The sequence below is a fragment of the Oncorhynchus nerka genome, linkage group LG5 (assembly GCF_034236695.1).
Source record: "Oncorhynchus nerka isolate Pitt River linkage group LG5, Oner_Uvic_2.0, whole genome shotgun sequence".
Classification (NCBI taxonomy): domain Eukaryota; kingdom Metazoa; phylum Chordata; class Actinopteri; order Salmoniformes; family Salmonidae; genus Oncorhynchus; species Oncorhynchus nerka.
Window position 1 is genome coordinate 42,714,004 of NC_088400.1, and position 21,911 is coordinate 42,735,914.

General features: G+C 42.7%; 1 protein-coding gene across 4 annotated transcripts in view; it reads right to left on the reverse strand.

Moving 5' to 3' along the window:
* The window catches only part of mgat4b (alpha-1,3-mannosyl-glycoprotein 4-beta-N-acetylglucosaminyltransferase B), a 229,246-nt gene that overhangs the window by 128,539 nt on the left and 78,796 nt on the right, over window positions 1-21,911 (reverse strand). The window contains exon 1 of one of the 4 annotated variants that reach the window (XM_029659972.2): window positions 7,768-8,033. The exons of the other annotated variants lie outside the window; for them this stretch is intronic. Within the exon in view, the coding sequence (XP_029515832.1) occupies window positions 7,768-7,831 (64 nt within the window). The 5' untranslated portion in view covers window positions 7,832-8,033. Of the gene's footprint in view, window positions 1-7,767; window positions 8,034-21,911 lie in introns of those variants that run through there. 4 annotated transcript variants of the gene reach the window in all.

The following is a 21,911-nucleotide window of genomic DNA, read 5'->3' on the forward strand; positions in this document are numbered from 1 at the left end:
GTGTGTGTATGTGTGTGTGTGTGTGTGTGTGTGTGCTTAAGAGAGAGCGAGAGAGAACACGATACAGCACACATTCAGAACAGACTAGAACTGTAATGGGACACTAATGCTATTATACACCACTCTTACAGAGTCTGCAGCCTGTCCAGCTAAATTGGCCGCACCTGCACTCTCTCTCACATGGACACAAGCACACATCTGTCAAAAACATACAAACAAGTAAACAAAGACCTAAAGAAAACACACTGTGACCATACAGCCACATGCTTATTGACACCCAGAAGTTACATTCACTTTGACAAAGCCACATTCACTTTGACAAAGCCAACACAGAGCCTACGCGTCTCAGTGGTGTGTGTGTCTGCGTGCGTGCGATTTGTGCGATTTAAGGACCTCTCCACCTCGTGCGTGCGTGTGTATTTGTAGTGAGAAAAAGGGGCCATGGTGGCTCCTGAATAATGCCATTAGGCCTGTTATCCTTGCATCACATTTCTACACAGGCATCCTTTATGGAGGGATCAATACCTTTCCCTGGAGGGAGATGAGAGGTATAGAGGGGAGGGGGGGACGGTGCGTAGAGTTGGATTCAAGGAAGGTAGGAAGTGGGGAATCAAATTATCCTAGGGCAGACTGATAGAGCACACTGATAAGAGAAGGAAAGAGCCCCCCCAACAAACACGCCCACCATGTCCACATTTCCATCCCCATGGCTTTGCTTCCTCGCACAGTCACAGATTGACCTGGCTAACTGGCTGTCCCTAACGAGTGTCCCCAACGAGTGTCCCCTATCAAGTATCCCTTAACGAGGCCTACGGCATATGGTGCTCACTCAGTCTCAGTCCCTCTGCCTCTCTCCAATTGTTTAGCTGCTAGGGGGTCTCCTTGAAACAGGGTCAGGGGCGATGTGAGAGTTTGTGTGAGAAACAGAGAGAGAGAGAGAGATGGGACAGAGGGGGAGAGAGAGAGAGAGTGTGTGTGTGTGTGTGTGTGTGTGTGTGTGTGTGTGAGAATGAGAGTGGGAGAGAAAAAGAGAGCGCGAGAGAAATAGAGTGAAGGTCAGAGGTAACATGACAGGAAAGAAAAATAAATAAAGTAACATAGATCTGCTGTATCAGAGGCCGACCAAGACCAGAATAGATAACCATCCACCACCACTACCACTTTACGGTGAAAAATGAATTTGTTTGGGGCAAAAGTGCAATTTGCAATAAACGAGAGGAGATGAGAGGATAGGAAATGGAGTTATCCGAATCAACTGGCCATGCCTGGGAGACAGAGAGCAGGTGGGGTTACTATAGGGCAGGCGGGATGTAAAAACACCAGGGGAGAATGACTGTCCCTTCTCTTTGAAGCCCCGGATGTTTAAGGATGAACGCGGTAAAGCAGGCATTGTAAGCAGAAAACAGGATCCACCATTATAGTGAATGGAAAAATGACGATCTTCATGGTCAATCGTCGACTAAATAAAATACATTTTGGAAGACAATCATGGTAGCAATAATTGCTTCTGATAAACTCAATTATTTTAAAATGGCAGCCTGCAGTACCCCGGTCGGTCGTCAACTGAGTTGGTCAATGAGAGGGGGCAGTGCTAAGCTAGCCTGCAACGTCACTTCCTGGTGTAGCTCAAACTGCGCATGTCTTAACAGACTGTCTTAACATTTACCATCTTAAACAGACTTCATTTGGCTTCAAATGTGCTTTTTGACTTCACATAGGAATGTTGTCACGTGATCAATGGCTTTCACCATTAACATATACAGTCATTGGCACACGAGAGATAAGCCTACAGTAGGTGCTTTCCAGCAAACAGGATTCGGGCATCATTTGAGGCGCATTGTCAAATGACATGTTGGTTTGTGGAAATGTGTTTGTACTGACTAATAGTTTAATTTGACATAACAGGGAAGTTGAAGCTGAAAAGTGAATGTGCAATTTGAGGAGGTGAGTGTATGAGTAATGTAATGAGTGTCGCATGTTTCTGTATATGAGTGCCTATGTGGGTGCGGTGCATATGCAAGAGTGTGTTTATGTTTGCGAGAGATCAAGTGTCTTGAGTGTCTGTGCACGCCACATCCCACCACACACACACACACACACACACACACCAAAAGAGAGCAGTAATTATCCAGAACCTAGTCTCTGAGTGTGTCTGGGTAGACTGGTGCCAGCTGTGCCTTCGGTGCCAGACCAGTGGTGCCAGTTGGGTGCCATCCCATTACGGCAGCCACAGCCTAATCTCCGCATTTATCAGAAATCATATCCTTATAAACCAGAGCTCATTTCCTGCAACAACCACAGTTAACATCATAATACATAAGACTATTGGGTTGGTGTGGTTTACGTTTAGTCAATCACGAGTTTTCCTAGTACTAGAAGTTGGTCATGCACTTAAGGTAAGCTAAAAACAAATTTATGGCAATTCTTGAAGTCTGTACATATCATTGCTCAAGAAGGACTGCAGACAAGGAGAAGAAGCCTCTTCGACTATTCAGATGTTGCCCAAGACTTCCAAAGAAGTTGGGCTCACATGCTGACCAGACCACTCACATTGCGTGCGCGAGCGTTGCAAAATAAATGTGCACATACTGTACATAAACTGCTTGAGCGTCAACAAGCGTATGCGTAGCCAGGCGCTAAATCGAACTTGGTTCTATTTTCTACACTTGACACACTGCAAGTCCCGCCTCTCCCATCTCCTCATTGGTTTATAGGAGCACATACTCATGTCAGTAATTGAAAGATGACCTGAGGTCCACACTCCAGTCCAGTTGGTGGTGGTAACGCACCTTAAAGTTAGTTGCCAACCGCCATATAATGTCCACAGACGAAGAACAAGAAGAAGACTACTCTACTACTGAAGAATGAGCGGTTACTTGAAACTAATTAAATGTCCCCTTTAATCTGTGGATTATTTGTCGGTGTAGAGAACACACAATGTTTTCTGACTCAAAATTGTTCAAAAATCTATAAAGATCCAGAAAAAAAAGGACGTTGTACATTTCAGGTAAAATAACAACCCAATGTTTATATCCCAGGACAAATTAGCTAGCAACAGCAAGCTAGCTAGCTAAATGTCCATGAATGTTTCATGAGTTTTGACCTGTCCCCAAATTAATTTAGTTGGTTCAGAGTTAGTTTTGATATTTCAACCTGCGTGTCCTGATCGCGTCTGGTGTGGACGGCCAAAATCAGCATGTGCGTGCCCCGTGTTGTTAGCATGGACTGCAAAATGGATATCCTGACCTATCGCCCAACGAGTCTTCTAACTGCTGACAATATACCCCGATGAAGACAGCTTGGCTGTCGAAACGTTGGTTATAAAATGATTGCATCTGAGCTCCTGAAGTAACTCTACTGTTCTTTGTTTGTGTGTTCTACTCCACTAGCCAGCACCTCACCAAAACAGGTGTGTGTGTTTATTTCGCCTCCAGCCAAAATCCATCCAAGAAGCTACAGTAGGGTTAGAGAGACTCTTTCCTATCTAGGGGAAACCTAATGGCAGAATTACCTGGGAAGCCTCAGGTCCACAGTCTTAAATTAAACCTGACTGTAATCTGGAGAGGAAGAGCAGACCGGTATTATCCATAGGGCCCGCGGTGCTCTCTCATCTCATCCTTTCATTTTCGCTCTTTCCTCTTCCTTTCATCTCCTACTCCTGGACAAATACTAACAGTCTTTGTTTCCCCGGCACAAAGACGCTTCTGGGAAATAACTGAACAGGACCTAGTCTATATTGTGTGTGTGTGTGTGTGTGTGTGTGTGTGTGTGTGTGTGTGTGTGTGAGTGAGTGAACCATAGGGATATACAGGTACCTTCCAAAATAAAGGAAACACCAACATAAAGTGTCAGTGTTGGTCCACCAGGAGTCAAAACAGCTTCAATGCACCTTGGTATAGATTCTACAAGTGTCTGCAGCTATTAGAGGGACGCGACGCCATTCTTTCTTCGAGAAATTCCATCAATTGCCGTTTTGTTTAACTGTGGTGGAAAATGCTGTCTCAGGCGCCGCTCCAGAATCTCCCATAAGCGTTCAATTGGGCTGAGTCATGTGAATGAGACGGCCATGGCATATGGTTTACGTCGTCGTCATGCTCATCAAACCATTCAGCAACCACTCGTGCTCTGTGGATGGGGGCATTATCATGGTAACCAAATTGATGGCCTGCCCAGCATTTTTATACATGACCCTACGCATGATGGGATGTTAATTGCCTAATTAACTCAGGAACCAAACCTGCGTGGAAATAAAATTGCATTTTATTTAACCTTAATTTAATGCTTTGTACACGGCACGAGGCTAGCCTCTTCTCCACGGTGTTCTATGAGAATCACCACTCCTAGAGCAGTCTTCTAAGTTAAACCTTTCTGAAGGTCAATTAGAACACATTATGCACATTGAGTTTGAAGCAAGAGCTACAAGAAGCACTAAGAAGCTAACATGTGGCTAGCAGCTGGGTTGTTCCATTTGATTCTATTCACTTTGAAATTATATCAAACTCAACCGTTTATATTTTCTATAGATGAATACATGTATATCTCATGGTACGGTGGAGTGTGCAAAATTGGTCAACTTTGGGCAAACTTTGGGCACCTCTATCTCCTGAATGTTTTGGCATTCAGGTCCAAAAAGCCACTTTCTGACCACTTCTACCATGGGCAAAAGTGCAAGGAAGGTTTCATTCAAATCAAAAGGGGTATGGTCAAAAAGTGATTGAAATCTAATGGAACAACCTGGCTATTAGTGGGGGGAAAAAACACTAAGCTATGGAAGTCCAACTGTAAAAAGGCTAACAAAGAATAGCACTATTTGATGTGCAAATATTTTATGATGTGCAAATAATGGAAAGTATGGCTTAGATCTGGAAGGCATCAAGTACTCAAGGATCACCCTTACAGGTGTAGGATCTTCATTTGATCACCCTGTTGCAGGATAACTCCTGCAATGCAGGACATTTTAAACTTGTAGTGTACTTCAGGTAAAAAAAAAGCTTCACATTTCCTGTTGCTGCAGAGATTATTTTCCTGCTGTAGCAAACTGGCTCAAATTAAGATCCTGCATCTGTATGGTGACTGAGGCTTTAGTAGTGAAGTAAGGGTGTGTGTAAATGAGGCATGTCTACTAAGTAAGAATGAGAGAGAATGAGCATATTGGAGACACATATTTTCCTCAGATTACACAGACCCACAAATCCAATTTTGATAAACTCCCTACTGGGTGAAATACCACAGTGTGCCATCACAGCAGCAAGATTTGTGAACCTGTTGCCACAAGAAAAGGGCAACCAGTAAAGAACAAACACCATTGTCAATACAACCTATATTTATTTTCCCTTTTTGCACATCATCACAACACTGTATATATATATATATATATATATATATATATATAGAGAGAGAGAGAGAGATGCTAAGTTAGTGCGCTGGGAATTTCACACCCCATCTGTGCAAATGAGAAAAAGAGGAGGAGTTGGAAGTTGAGAATACTAACTAGCAAGAGAGATATAAAGGATGCACAAACAGTACAGGAAGGGAGATGATGGGGAAAATGAGGGAAATAGATTGATAGACGATGGAGAGAGTGAGGTGAGAATAAAGTGGGTTGGCATTTATTGAAGAGGAGCCAGTTAACAAAAACGTCACTTTTGGGGCAAATAAATCACAATAGTTGAATAAGCTTGACATCAAGTCATGCATGTCGACAGAAATGCACTCGTCATTCATGTGTTACTGCGTCTATAGGTGGACGATCCAAATAAAGTGCATTTGTTTAAACTCATGCAGCACCGGAGAATTAGACCAAAGGTTTTTTGCTGCCGTGACTGATACAAACACACTCATCAACCGCTCCCCTCTTCCTCCTCCCCTTTCCTCATCCCTCTCTCTCTCTGTCTCTGCAGCTTGAGGCCCTTTCCTCATCCCCCTTTCACCTTTCTCTCTGTCTCTGCAGCTTGAGGCCCGCTCCCCTCTTCCTCCTCCCCTTTCCTCATCCCCCTTTCACCTCTCTCTCTGTCTCTGTAGCTTGAGGCCCGCTCCCCTCTTCCTCCTCCTCTTTCCTCATCCCTCTTTCACCTCTCTCTCTGTCTCTGCAGCTTGAGGCCCGCCCCCTCTTCCTCCTCCCCTTTCCTCATCCCTCTTTCACCTCTCTCTCTGTCTCTGCAGCTTGAGGCCCGCTCACCTCTTCCTCCTCCCCTTTCCTCATCCCTCTTTCACCTCTCTCTCTGTCTCTGCAGCTTGAGGCCTGTTCCCCTCTTCCTCCTCCCCTTTCCTCATCCCCCTTTCACCTCTCTCTCTGTCTCTGCAGCTTGAGGCCCGTTCCCCTCTTCCTCCTCCCCCTTTCACCTCTCTCTCTGTCTCTGCAGCTTGAGGCCCGCTCACCTCTTCCTCCTCCCCTTTCCTCATCCCTCTTTCACCTCTCTCTCTGTCTCTGCAGCTTGAGGCCTGTTCCCCTCTTCCTCCTCCCCTTTCCTCATCCCTCTTTCACCTCTCTCTGTCTCTGCAGCTTGAGGCCCGTTCCCCTCTTCCTCCTCCCCCTTTCACCTCTCTCTCTGTCTCTGCAGCTTGAGGCCCGCTCACCTCTTCCTCCTCCCCTTTCCTCATCTCTCTCTCTGTCTCTGCAGCTTAAGGCCCGCTCCCCTCTTCCTCCTCCCCTTACCTCATCCCCCTTTCACCTCTCTCTCTGTCTCTGCAGCTTGAGGCCCGCTCCCCTCTTCCTCCTCCCCTTTCCTCATCCCCCTTTCACCTCTCTCTCTGTCTCTGCAGCTTGAGGCCCGCTCCACAAGTTTAATTAATAGCATATCGCACTAACAAGGCGTAGGAGCTCCAGTGGCTGCTGTAGGACAACCTAAACTGAATGTCTGCAGATGGCTGAGAAGTCCGTATCTCTTGTGCACATACATAGACACAGACACACACACACAAAACACAGGCACACGAAATGGGATAACAACGGGAGATGGCACACGACACTATTCATAAGTATTGTGACAAAACGTGCGACCTGTTTTGAACAATCATGTTAGGACAGATGCCCGACTGAGCGTTCTACTCGGGTGCATTGTCAATGGGCGCTGAGGAAGATTTCATTAAAAGTGCATTACAGTGGCTTGGAAATACAATTACATTTCTAAAGGAGGAAAATAATTAGTAGGAAAACCTTTTGTCATCATTGGGATGTCGCCAGATTGACTTTAGATGCAGTATAATGTTAGCTAGCCAAGATTGAGGGGAAACCATCACATTTTTGCTAGCTAACGTTAGCATTGCTTGATATTGTTGATGAGCTAATGAAAACATTGACCTCTGTCTAAAGTAAATTTGATGACATGATAATGCTGATAATTCCTACTAAATATTTGCCTATGTCATCGTATTTCCAAGCGACTATAGTTTAATATTTGACGAAATGTTCATTAGCCAACGTTCAAAATGACTGGGCATCACTGGACCTTTGGGCACCAATATGGCTGTGGCATCTGTATAACGGAGGTGCAACCCTTGAACATAGTCAGACAAGCAAGTGATGACCACCCTGTGCCCTAAATTTTAACGAGACTAGTGAGAGCCTGGACTATGACCCTCTGCAATGGCACAGATCTAAGATCAGCTAAATGGCGGACAGAGGGACTTCAGAGCACCTAAACCCCTAAAATAACAACTGTTGCATTCAGCAATGTGGAACTCTGAGGTCAATGCTCTGGTTGCCACCAGAAAAAGGGGTCTCAGTGTGTGTGTGTGCCCATGTGTGTGTAAATGAGAGACACACACCAGACTCGGAAACTTCTGGATCACTCCTCAATCTTGCTAACAGGCCTTGATCTCCACAACACATGGCCCTAGTGTGGAGAAGACAACAGGCCAGACAGAGAGACAGAGTGAAAGACTGAGAGAAAGGAAGAAGATGGAAAGGAGAAAGAAAGAGAAGGAAATAAAAAGAAAGAACTAAACGTTGTGAGAACGAAAGTCAACATTTCACCTGTTCTGGGAACAATACTTGTTTAGGTAGCAGGAATGTTTGGAGAACGTTTTACTATGTTTCCCAGAAATTTTCCTGGGATGTTTAATTAACATGTTTTTTTTTTTTGGGGGGGGGGGGGGGGGGTTGAACTACAAGCACAGATAGGACACATGTAAATTAAATTCCTTAGGCATTAATCATGCAAAAAAATTTTTTTTATTGTGACAGCATCAGTGCGATTCAAAACTATAATCTTTTGTTCTCTATCCATGGAACTAGTCCACTGCTAGCATGCCATGTTTTTGTTTATGCAGACACCGCTATCGATATTTGTCTATTCAAACAGACCCCATTTCAAAGGAAACAAACACTCATTAAGATCAAGTGCACTCTATAAAGAAAAAGTTCCTGGAGTATCCTATAGGGGTTCTTCAAACTGAAACTGTGGAGGAACCCCTAAAAGTTCTTCAAAAGAACCTATTTTAATGGATCCTCAAAGAACCTTTTGAAGAACCTTTTGGGGTAAATGTGTTAATTACCCCCCTCCCCTATTATTACGAGTAATAATACTATTAATATGCATAACAATAAGTCACTATTTTTAGTTCTCAGTGGTTATTACGATTTTAGTGGCTAAACAGAAGATGTAAAATCGAAATGAGGTAAACTCCCAGCAGAGCCCCAAGTCCAATGGCTATATCCTCTGGCGTGTTGATGTTAATGTTCTCCATATCCATAGCCAGGATGATTTTGCAGTGGTGTAGGGAGGGTAACGTCTGTGAATCCACAAAAACAGATGATTAACAAAACAGGCACACGCAGAATTCATACCTTGGTTTTTGTGGAGAATGTGATTGAAAAAAATAAAAAATAAAAAAAGGGCCTTGATAATGGTTTTCATTCACATTCCTTGTGATCTGTGACCTGCATAACATACCAAAACCAAATGACATACCTTTGCGCGCCTCATCTGTATACCTACAGACACAAACGTGAGCAGTTCAGTCATCGGCACGCAATAGAGTTTGCCTTCAACATATTCTTATAGCCTACATATTCTTACCTTGTTGTTGATTGATATCCATTGAATTGTGTCCATTTTCTGTTTTTAGAAAGATTGGGACAAATAGGAAAAGGTAGATGGTATCATCATACAACAATATCAATTTAGATCATACGAGGGACAAACCTTACCTTAAATTGTGGAGATCTTTACGTGTTTCAGTTAAGTGGCCTGCACCTGATGTAGTTGAAATGAAATGTTTCAGTTGGGCAGTTAGGTTCCTGCAAGAACCACCCACCAAGCAAGGAGGTTCCTTCAATGAACTCCACCTTCTATGGGGTTCTTGGAGGAAACTTTTTTGGGGGGGGGCATTTTCAATGCCAAGAACCCTAAGGTTCTTCGAAGAACTTTGAGGATCTTCGAAGAACTCTTGTTGAACCCCTCATTTTTTCAGTGTGTGGCCATTTAGTGGGCGCAGCCAACACCTGAACACACAACAAAATAGAGGATAGAGAGAGTTTTGTTGATGCTGGGAATGGAATGTATGTTTTTAAATAACATTCTTAGAACATTCTCTGAATGTTACTTAAGATTTCTTGTGGTTTTTATGGAAAGTTTTCTTAACATTCTTGGAATAATTTGATAACATGACTTTAAATAGAACCAAGAGGAAACTTGGTTTCACTGAAGTACTGAAATTCCCACAGAATAACCTTTTTTTTTTTTTTTTTTTTTTACATTCTCTGAACTTTTTGAGAACATTCTCGACGTCAAACCAGTAGGAAAACATTCCTGGAATGAAATGTAACCATGTTTTAACTTTTAGGAAACCTTCTGTTAAAGTAATGAAATACCAAGAAAAAACACATTTTTAAAATGTGCTGAGAATTTTCCAAAAGCGAAGCAAGTACTGTGCACCATTTCCCTGATAATTGTGGGAAGGTTGAATGCAAAAATAACCATAGGAAATCTAGGCTCTCGCCAAGCTCGAAGAAACATATGGTTCTCAGAACGTTATGTGCTAGCTGCGGAAGAAAGCCGCCCCCATCTTCCCTGGAGTTGGAGTGAAGCACTGTGAGTGGTTGAATCTAAGGAGAGTGATGTGATTATTGAAGCTGAAGGCATCAGGGGGTTGGTGGTATCTAGCGATCGCAGGTTGGGGATGACGTCAGCAGAGCTGCCTTGGTGAGCTCATCCCTTTACAAGGTCAATGAGAGGAGAGGGAGAGGGAAAGAGAGAGAGATATATAGAGATAGATAGAGGGGGGAGAAGGACAAAAGGCGAGGGAAAGAGATGAAAGTGAGAAAGGTGTCCATCCTCCATCAAGCTGTCAATGTGGTGGTAAGCACATCAGAGGATAGAAAAATAGTAGACACGCATACACACATTAACACTCTCCCTCTCTCTTCCCTCCCTCTCCTTATCTCTATCTCCCCCTTCCCCCCCTTTCCCCTCTATCTCTACCCCCAATCTCTGTCATAGTACCAGGGCAGATATTCTGTAGTGTGGATTGAAGCAGCAGCGCTACTGTAATTACACATCTGGGCTCCATCTCTTCCCGCGGCAGTAAAGCCTGAACTACAGTGAACCGTTGCTCGATGGCATTCACGCTTCCAGCTAGTGCTGCTAAACTAGTGCGGGCCATAGGCTCCCCGCTGTTTTCAGGCAAAAAACCACCTTAGAAGCCTTAGCTCAACAACACATCTTAAAAAGCCCTTTATTGTTAACCCCTAATTGAAGGAGTACACAGAAATCACAGACACTACAGAAGCACCGCTAGCCACAAGAATGAAACCAGATGGAGGGGATAACATTCAGCCAAATGGCCGAACAAATGATGAACAAAACATTTAAAAACGACTACAGAGCTGAATGAGAATAACACAAAAGGGCCATTCTTCATTCTCTCGAAGTCTCGCAAGATCACATATCTAGAGGCTGTTATGGACATTAACAGATTGCTTTCCAGATAGACAGACAGAAAGACCGACAATAACAAAAGTGTGTTGAGAATAGCACTTGGGGACGGACGGTAGTTGTGCAGAGTCCATTAGGAAATTGTAAGGGGAAAAGCAATGGTAGATTTTTCAAAACCTCTAACAAAGGTTTGGGGCCCGCCATTTGTTACTGTCTGAGTGTCCATTCTATCTGAAATGTAACTCAAATGCGCTCAAAAATGCCAATGAAATATCCTATAGTCGAGAATCTAGTAACTATAGTGACACTAGTATTGAAAGTGGGGGCTTAAATCAATTGCTGGGACAGGTTTCAGTGCCACTACCTCTTGATTGAGGCCTGTATACTTTACTGAGAGCTGCCATGGGCGTCTAAGAGCATGGCGTAATACTAAAGCTCATAGCAGTCTCCTGAGACAGAGAAAAAGTGAAAATCATTCAGTAGAACGTAGCAATCCCTTTTTATTGTAAATTTGACCAACATGACTTTGCAAATGAAAGGGAGGAGCTGATCTCTGACCTAACATGTCACAGTTGCAACCAAAAGATGTGGAAGCTGCATTTAAACGACAAATCAAAAACAAAAATCACCTGGGCCAGACGACATTAGTGATGGTCACCTAAAGGTTTGCCCTAACCAACTGTGAAGTGTTTTCTGTGAGATTTTTAAATGCTCTGGCAAAACACCATATGCCCAATACCTAAAAAGAGCAACCCATCCTGATACATTGACCGCCCTGTAGCTTTAGCCTTTAGTGATGAAGAGTTTTGAAAGACCGATTGTCCCCAGCTACATAAGCTGGTATGCTCTTATACAGACCCACTCCAGTTTACCTAAAGCAGGACAGGGGTGTTGATTATGCGGTTCTGTCTCTACTGCACTGTGCCAACACCCACCTGGAGAAGCCCAAAACCTACAGTACCAGTCAAAAGGTAGGCCACACCTACTCATTCCAGGGTTTTTCTGTATTTGTATTTTATTCTCTCTTTATTTTTATTATTTACATTGTAGAATAATAGTGAAGACATCAAGACTATGAAATAACACATGTGGAATCATGTAGTAACAAAAAAATATATATATATATTTTTTAATTTAAAAAAAAATTTTTTTTTAGATTCTTCAAAGTAGCCACCCTTTGCCTTGATGACAGCTTTGCATACTCTTGGCATTCTCTCAACCAGCTTCATCTGGTATGCTTTTCCAACAGTCTTGAAGGAGTTCCCACATATGCTGAGCACTTGTTGGCTGCTTTTCCTTCACTCTATGGTCAAATAATCCTTACACAGCCTGGAGGTGTGTTGGGTCATTGTCCTGTTGAAAAACAAATGATAGTCCCACTAAGCGCAAACCAGATAGGATGGTGTATCACTGCAGAATGCTGTGGTAGCCATGCTGGTTAAGTACGCCTTGAATTCTAAATAAAACCATTGCCATTGTCACCAGCAAAGCACCCCCACACAATCTCCTCCATGCTTCACAGTGGAAACCACACATGCAGAGATCATCCTTTCACCTACTCTGCGTCTCACAAACAAATGCATTCCAGGGGACTACCTCGTGAAGCTGGTTGAGAGAATGCAAAGAGTGTGAAAAGCTGTCATCAAGGCAAAGGGTGGCTACTTTGACAAATCTCAACATATATTTAGATTTGTTTAACACTTTTTTGGTTACTACATGATTCCATGTGTGTTATGTCATAGTTTTGATGTCTTCAATATTATTGTACAATTTAAAAAAATAGTAAAAATAAAGAAAAATCCTGAAATGAGTGTGTCCAAACTTTTGACTGGTACTGCACGTCACAATGGTATGTGTGGATTTCTCTACAGTCCAGACTCAAAGGGTCAAAAGCGTCAGAATATGAATGTCAAGCCACATCTCACCCTCTGGGTTCTCTCCTTCCTGAAAAATAGACTCCTGCTGGTCAGATTCAATGGTCACTGCAGCTCATCTCTACAGGATCACCACAAGGCTCTGCCATCTCGCGTGTGTTATTCACCCTGAACACTGACGACTGTAGGAGCTCACACCCAGAGATGATGTTCATTAAGCACTGGGATGACACAGTCATTTTGGAAACAGCAGGCAACTCCGATGTTTTCACTATGGTCAAAACTACCTGGACCTCAATTCAACCAAAACCAAAGACCTGGTCATTGACTTCAGAAGAGACCAGCCTACCATCCCAGCGTTCGAGATTAACGGACAGATCATTGAGCGAGTGGAAGACTACAAATACCATAGGAACCATCATCAACAACAAGCTCTTCTTCAAAAGAATCACTGAACACATTCGCTCAAAATGTCAACAATGCCTGTTCTTTCTATGGAAATTGAGGAAGTTTAACACCAATCAATCCTTAAAGCATTTTATAAATGCTTCATAAAATCCATAATAGCCTTTAATATTGTTGGGTGGTTTGATGCTCTAGGGAACACAAGTCAGTGTTCCCAGTGACATTTTCGGAAAACGAGTGAGGAAGAAGCAGGAACAAATAGCCTTTGACACAACACACACACACACACTAAATGACCAGAATTAGCCCCCTACCTTATATGTGCAGATATAGAGCCCTCCCATACAAATCTAAGAGCAGCTTCTAGTTGTGCCATCATCCATCAAAATCCTCAACTCCTAAAGTTGTATTTGTATATATGATTGCATAGAATGCTCAAGACATTAAGAGAGTGAGAGAGATAGGCGGACAAAGCAGTGAGAGACAGAGACGAAGACGAGAGAAAGCAAGATGGAGACGGGCAGAGCTAAGAGATTGACGGAAAACTTGAGAAATGGAAAAAAGGAGAAAAAAAGAAAAAGTTATGGACGAAATTGCAACCCCATTCACATCAGAACAGTGCAGAGGACAAAATAATGGAAGGAGTTATCTGCTTCCAATTTAATAAAACCTAATGGGGAGGCCGGGGGAGGGGGGGGGGACTAACTCCCGGCTGCTTTAACAATCTGAGAGTTTCGGTCTGTTCTCTCTAATGACCTACGCTGGGGGAAAGCTTAGAAGCACTCAAATTCTCCCTCAGCCCCTTAGACTGTGTCAAACCGAAGGAGGGAGAGAGAAACAATGCGTGTGTAAAACTGCACTGCCAATATTTACAACATTTGTTCTAATAAAGCTCATTGAACTGAGAGAGCGAGAGAAGAGTTTGAGAGCGTACCCATGAAAGACTTTTAGAAAGGCCAAAACGCTCATAAAAAAACACCAATTCCATTTTAAAAACCAAGGGAAAACTACAGTAACACAGATGTCATTTGGGCATTTTAATAAAATGGGCTGCGTATTGTTCTTCCCACATTTACAAGGTTGGGATTACGGCAAGAGTGTGAAAGCTGGCACAAAATCAAGCCTTATTTGAGATCCTAAATGGATTTGTTTTGGCCAGTCGTCAGGTGGATTTAGGACAAGACTAGCCTCGGAGCTTGTCAATGAACAATTTTTTCACCCACCTGTGTTTTTTTTTTTTTTTTTTACACTCCCTTTGCTTTTCATTGTGAAAATGTCTACTCTGGGCCAAATTGATTCCCAGACTGGTAGAGTGTGTGTGGACATGTTTAACCAGAAGTCCCCACAAGAATAGTAAACAAAAATGTGACCAACGGAGGACATTTTGTTAATCCCCATGAGGTCAACTGGTATTTATAAGGGGTTTAGTGTTTAGGGTTAAGGTTAGAATTACATTAACGGTGGGGGTTAGGCGCGAGGGTTAGGAGCTAGGGTTAGGTTTTTGGGTTAAGGTTTGTTCGGGTTAGGGAAAATAGGATTTTGAATAGGACTGAATTGTGTGTCCCCACAAAGTTACCTGAACAAGACTGTGCGTGTGTGGGTCTGTCTGGCCGAGCATCTTTATCAGTCCGGTTTCCATGGAGACAAGACCTGGGTCAAACATTCATTGAATATACTTTCAAACGCTGTCATCTACAAAACTAACACTTGGTGAAACGCATACAAAACTCAACTCAGTCAAATAGGAAAATGAGTCTAGTTGCTAAAAAGATCAATAGGATACTGCAGGATCTAGGACTGCTCGATGCATGGCGTGACACCCACAAGACAGATAAGGAGTATACTTTTTACCCAGCCCGCCACACTGAATACTCCAGGTTAGACTATTTTTTCATGTACAGTGCAGATAGACACACGCATAAGGATTGTAGGATCGGGCAGAGCGGCTTCAGATCATAATGGCGTTTACCTTACTCTACACCTTGATGGCAAACCAAGAAATACTATACGGAGACTTAATACAAGCATGCTGAATGATCCAGCATTCAAGGAATCAATAAAGACTGAATTGAACATCTATCTGGAGAATAATGATAATGGGGAAGTAGCAGCTAAGGCGGTTATTAGAGGAAAGATCATAGTCACATCTTCTCTCAAGAAAAAGATTAAAGCACAGAAACTGCTGAAATTACAGGAAACCCTAAGAAACTAGGAACGATCTCTTTGTCAATACAAAGACCCTCTTATATTACGAGAGATCCAAAAGGTAAAACAGGAAATTGACCAGATTTATAGAGAAGAAGTAGAGAAAAAGCTTAGGTTCCTGAAACAACAATATTATGAAGCAGGCTCAAAGGCAACCAAATTACTAGCATGAGAATCAGGTAACAACAAGCACAGAAAACCATTTTCAAAATATAAAGACCCCAAAAAGAAGATCACATACAAATGAGATGAAATACAGAATGCATTTGAATCATATTACACAAATCTGTACCAGCAACCAGAGAAGGCAGATGCACAGACAATAGAGCACTTTTTGAACTCACGTGATCTCCCCTCAAATTGGGACAGAGCAAAATGATAGACTTACTTCGGAAATAACTACTGAAGAAATGAATAAAGCAATATCTCAACTAAAAGTAAACAAGTCTCCGGGCCCTGATGGCTTCCCTTCAGAATGGTTCAAGACCTTCAGAGAACAACTAACACCTCTACTTAAGGCCCTGATGGCTTCCCTTCAGAATGGTTCAAGACCTTCAGAGAACAACTAACACCTCTACTTAAGGCCCTGATGGCTTCCCTTCAGAATGGTTCAAGACCTTCAGAGAACAACTAACACCTCTACTTAAGGCCCTGATGGCTTCCCTTCAGAATGGTTCAAGACCTTCAGAGAACAACTAACACCTCTACTTAATGCCCTGATGGCTTCCCTTCAGAATGGTTCAAGACCAGAATGGTTCAAGAGAACAACTAACACCTCTACTTAATGCCCTGATGGCTTCCCTTCAGAATGGTTCAAGACCTTCAGAGAACAACTAACACCTCTATTTAAGGCCCTGATGGCTTCCCTTCAGAATGGTTCAAGACCTTCAGAGAACAACTAACACCTCTACTTAAGGCCCTGATGGCTTCCCTTCAGAATGGTTCAAGACCTTCAGAGAACAACTAACACCTCTATTTAAGGCCCTGATGGCTTCCCTTCAGAATGGTTCAAGACCTTCAGAGAACAACTAACACCTCTACTTAAGGCCCTGATGGCTTCCCTTCAGAATGGTTCAAGACCTTCAGAGAACAACTAACACCTCTACTTAAGGCCCTGATGGCTTCCCTTCAGAATGGTTCAAGACCTTCAGAGAACAACTAACACCTCTACTTAAGGCCCTGATGGCTTCCCTTCAGAACGGTTCAAGACCTTCAGAGAACAACTAACACCTCTATTTAAGGCCTGTTTGAACTGGACTCTGAGGGAGGGGGGTCTCCCACCGTCATGGAGAGAGGCCATCATATCCCAAAAGAGGGTAAAAAATAAGAAGGACTGCAGTTCATATAGACCTATCGCAATTCTTAACATGGATTATAAACTATATGCATCAATAATAGCCAAAAGAATGGAGAACATAATCCCAGAATTGACTGACGGAGAACAAACTAGTTCCATAACAAAATAGGCAGACAAAGGACAATATAAGGAGAACACAACATGTCATGGACCACATTTCTCAGAATAAGACAAGTGCAATATTAATCAGCCTAGATGCAGAAAAAGCATTTGATTCAATGAGATGGGATTAACTATTCCAAGTTATGGAAAGATTTGGTTTCAACAAAGAAGTGATACAGTGCATCAAATCACTGTATTCATATCCGACTGCTAGAATAAAGACAAGTGGACATTTGTCACGACCGATAAAATTAGAGCGAGGGGCAAGGCAAGGCTGTATTCTTCCACCCACGCTCTTCTCCTTGTACCTGAAACCATTAGTGCAGGCAATAAGACCCAACCTTAGAGGGAATAACAATAAGAGGCAGTGAACATAAGATATGCATGTATGCTGATGACGTTCTGTTATTCCTTAAAAAGACCCAGGCTCAAGTATACCTAGATTGATGGATGTTTTACAAACATTTGGAACATATTCATGGTATGTGCTTAACGTACACAAGACCCAAGCCCAAGTATATAATTATACCCCACAGGAAGAGCTGAAGAGCAGGTATAACTTCCACTGGACCTCTTCATCCATTAAATATCTTGGAGTATATCTACCAAAATATACACCCAAACCTTATTGCATGAATCTCGATCAAATCAACAAGAAAATACATGGGGACCTAGACAGGTGGAATTCACTTCCCTTAGATCTTAGTAGTAGAATTGAAACAATCAAAATGAACATCCTGCCGAGGTTACTGTACTTGTTCCAATCACTGCCCATAGAAATCCCGCCTAAACAGTTTAGAGAATGGGATAAACGGATATCAAGGTTTATCTGGAACAGGAAGAGACCCAGAATTAGATATTCAACATTACAATTACCAAAAAACTGTGGGAGTATGGCCTTACCAAACCTAAAATATTATTTTGTGTCATCCCAATTGAGACCTCTGTTGTGTTGGTGCATTTCAGAATACGAATCCAAATGGAAAGACATTGAGACTACTTTGACAGAGATACCCATACAGTCAGTACTGGGAAATAAGGACATGGTAATAGAAATAAACAATAGACAAAATCAGTGGATTCATTTCTCTCTAAAGACATTGTTTAGGGTAGTTAAGCAAATTCATTTAGACAGAGAGGTCAAACTGCTGAGTTGGCCTGCATACGACCCCAGCGTCATCCCTGCAATTCAGGATAGCAGATTTAAACAATGGACGCAGAAAGGCATCACATCATTCAGTACAATTATAAGGAATGGGGACCTAGATAACTTCCAGGACCTAAGTAAAAAAAACATGGCTTGGATAAACAAGATTTTTACAGATACCTACAAGTTCGACACTATTTCTTAAGGGAGATAAAAGTGATTGACCCTCGAGCACCTCAAAAATGTATCCAAGTATTCACTAACGCATACATCTTGGGCAGTAACAAAAAAAACTATTTCAAATCTCTACTTGGGTATTCAATCCTCAAAGAAACATTCTACAAACTATATTAAAAAGAAATGTGAAGAGGAACTTAACATTGAAATAACTGATGAAACGTGGTTGAACACATTAGAGACTCAACAAAGCTCCACCAACTCAAGGTCATGGAGAAAAGTCTGTTGGAAGAATGTTATACATTTCTTCATAACACCTAAACTAAAATCAAAACAGACTGGCTCTCTACACCCTTGTTGGAGAGAATGCGGTCTATTGAGGGCAGACCATTCTCATATCTTTTGGACTTGCCCCGCAATCAAAACATACTGGGGAGAAATAAGGTCTAACATTGGAAAAAATAATGGGATTTGACATAGAACATTCATTTCTTTGTACTTGGGTGAAATACCTGATAACTTACACAATAGAGAAAAGTACCTCTTGAAGGTCCTACTGGCAGCCAGTAAAAAGGCTTTACTAGGAAATGGCTACAAAAATATCCTCCCACAGTGACAATGGATAAACATTGTAGAAGAAATACACCACATGGAGTGTATGACCTTTGCTTTAAGAACACAAGAGGAGAGAGGTCAGGAATACTGGGGGAAAAAAAGGGTTTCGTACTTGAAAATGGTCTAATTCAAAGACGTCAATGTAACTAACGTGATGAAGGTATGATGCACTGTACCTACCAGATCTTTCTTGTTGTTCTTTTCCTTTCCTTTCCTTGTCCTTTCTTTGTGTTCCTCAATAAAAACAAAGTACATATAAAAACTCAGTCCAAATAACTGAAGAAATATACACTTAGTACACAAAGCATTAGGAACTCCTGCTCTTTCCATGGCATACATAGACTGACCAGGTGAATCCAGGTGAAAGCTATGACCTCTTATCGATGTCACTTGTTAAATCCACTTGAAATCAGTGTAGATGAAGTGGAGGAGACGGGTTAAAGAAGGATTTTTAAGCGCTTGAGACAATTGAGACATGGACCGTGTGTGTGTGCCATTCAGAGAGTGAACAGGACAAAAGATTTAGGTGCCTTTGAACGGGGTATGGTAGTAGGTGCATGCCGCCACGTTTTGAGTGCGTCGAACTGAAACGCTGCTGGGTTTTTCAAGCTCAACAGTTTCCCATTCTTGTATCAAGGATGGTCCACCACCCAATGGACATCCAGCCAACTTGACACAACTGTGGGATGCATTGGAGTCAACATGGGCCAGCATCCCTGTGGAACTGCTTTCGACACCTTGAAGAGTCCATGCCCCGACGAATTAAGGCTGTTTTGAGGGCAAAAGAGGTTGCACCTGAATATTAGGACGGTGTTCCTTATGTTTTGTACACCGCGTATATATATATCCATTGATGGACCTTCTTTGGTGGTATTTATGGGTAAAAGCATGAATTACGTCCATACACTGGACATCGGGCGACATTTTCGTGGTGTAAACATTCATATGGAATCCCGCTGCCAGATTGTGAGGTTTACAATATTGTTTGGCACAGATCGTTGTTCTTTTGAACAAGTCGCCCACAATATGAAAATAATTCCTGAACATTAAGGTCATTTAATTCAAAAGACATTCATCACAAGCACTGTAGCCTAACAAGTAACTTCAGTCAAGTCTGGAACATTCCACCAACTAGTACAGACAGTCTCTTTCTGTTTTCCTACAGTATGGTTCCTCTAGTCTGTGTCCAGGAAAGTTCAACACACTGGAGATGCTATTCCTCAGAGACCACAAGACCCCGTCCCAGTCCGCCAGCCAGGCCTACTCACCTCACACACAAAAAAGGACGTAAACACACACACACACACACAACGCTGCCTCAACTTAACAGAGAAAAATGGAGGGAAAAAGAGGGTAACCAGAGAGGATAGTGGCGAGGAGCAGGTGGGGGTTAGAGTTAACTCCCCCCCCCTTTATTTTCCTCTTCCTTCATTTCAGAGAGATGACAGGGGCAGTTAACTATGAGAGGAAGGAATTCTGATGAGGAGTAGACACTAACTGGACACTACAAAGAGAGAGAGAGACAGACAGAGAGAGAGAGGCACTTGTGAGAAGCTCAGAAGAACGAGTTTGTAAAAAGCCACCTAACCTTGTGTAGGCTCAGCCCCAAATTGTGCTCTCTGTCACCACCGTCTGCATAGCAAATGGCTCAAGACAATGCCCAGGGACCACTCAGCCCCAAAATGTACATTATATATACAAAAGTATGTGTACAACTAATTCAAATTAGTGGATTCGGCTATAGTAACTACCCGTTACTGACAGGTGTAGAAAATCAAGCACACCGCCATGCAATCTCCATAGACAAACATTAGCAGAAGAATGGCCTTAATGAAGAGCTCAGTGACTAATGTGGCACCGTCATAGGATGCCACCTTTCCAACAAGTCAGTTCATCAAATTTCAGCCCTGCTAGAGCTGCCCCAGTCAACTGTAGGTGTTGTTATTGGAAGTGGAAACGTCTATGAGCAACAATGGCTCAGCCACGAAGTGGTAGGCCACAGAGGTCAAAGAACGGGACCGCAGAGGGCTGAAGAGTGTAGAAATCGTCTGTCCTCGGTTGCAACACTCACTAACGAGTTCCAAACTGCCTCTGAAAGCAATGTCAGCACAATAAATGTTTGTGCGGGGCTTCATAAAATGGGTTTCCATGGCTGAGCAGCTGCACACAAGCCTAAAGTCACCATGCGCAACGCCAAGCGCCGCCATTGGACTCTGGAGCAGTGGAAACGCGCTCTCTGGAGTGATAAACCACTCGTCACCATCTGGCAGTCCGACGGGCAAATCTGGGTTTGTTAGATACGCTACCTGCCTCAATGCATAGTGCCAACTGTAAAGTTTGGTGGAGGAGGAATAATGGTCTGGGGCTGTTTTTCATGGTTCGGGCAAGGCCCCAGAAGAGTGAAGGCTGTTATAGCAGCAAAGGAGGGACCAACTCCATATTAAGATGAGATGTTTGATGAGTAGGTGTCCACATACACTACATGACATCTCTGTTACAGTATCCAGATGACTGACTATTGAATGGGTGATAGAATAATTATATAGTACCCACGTATGGTATCTATCTAAAACTTGTCCTCTGGGAGGAGAATATTTATGCCATCTGCACTTAACAAAATTATAAAACGCGAAACATGCAACAATTTCAAAGTGTTCACTGAGTTACAGTTCATATAAGGAAATCAGTCAATTTAAATAAATTAGTTAGGCCCTAATCTTTGGATTTCAATGAATACAGGAATACAGATAACTTTTTTAAATTTTTAAGTAGGGGTGTGGATCAAAGAAACATTCAGTATCTGGTGTGACCACCATTTGCATTGTCCAAATGGTGCGGCGGGGGGGCAGGCAGCCTAGTGGTTAGAGCGTTGGGCCAGTAAACAAAAGGTTGCTAGATCAAATCCCCGAGCTGACAAGGTAAAACTCTGTCGCTCTGCCTCTGAACTAGGTAGTTAACCCACTCTTCCTAGGCCGTTATTGTAAACAAGAATTTGTTCTTAACTGACTTGCCTATTTAAATAAAAGGTGAAATAAAACTTTTATTTGATTTTTTATTCAGTCATGATCATCTCCTTTGCACTGAGTTGATCAGGCTGTTGTTTGTGGCCTGTGGAACGTTGTCCCACCCCTCCTCAATGGCTGTGCGAAGTT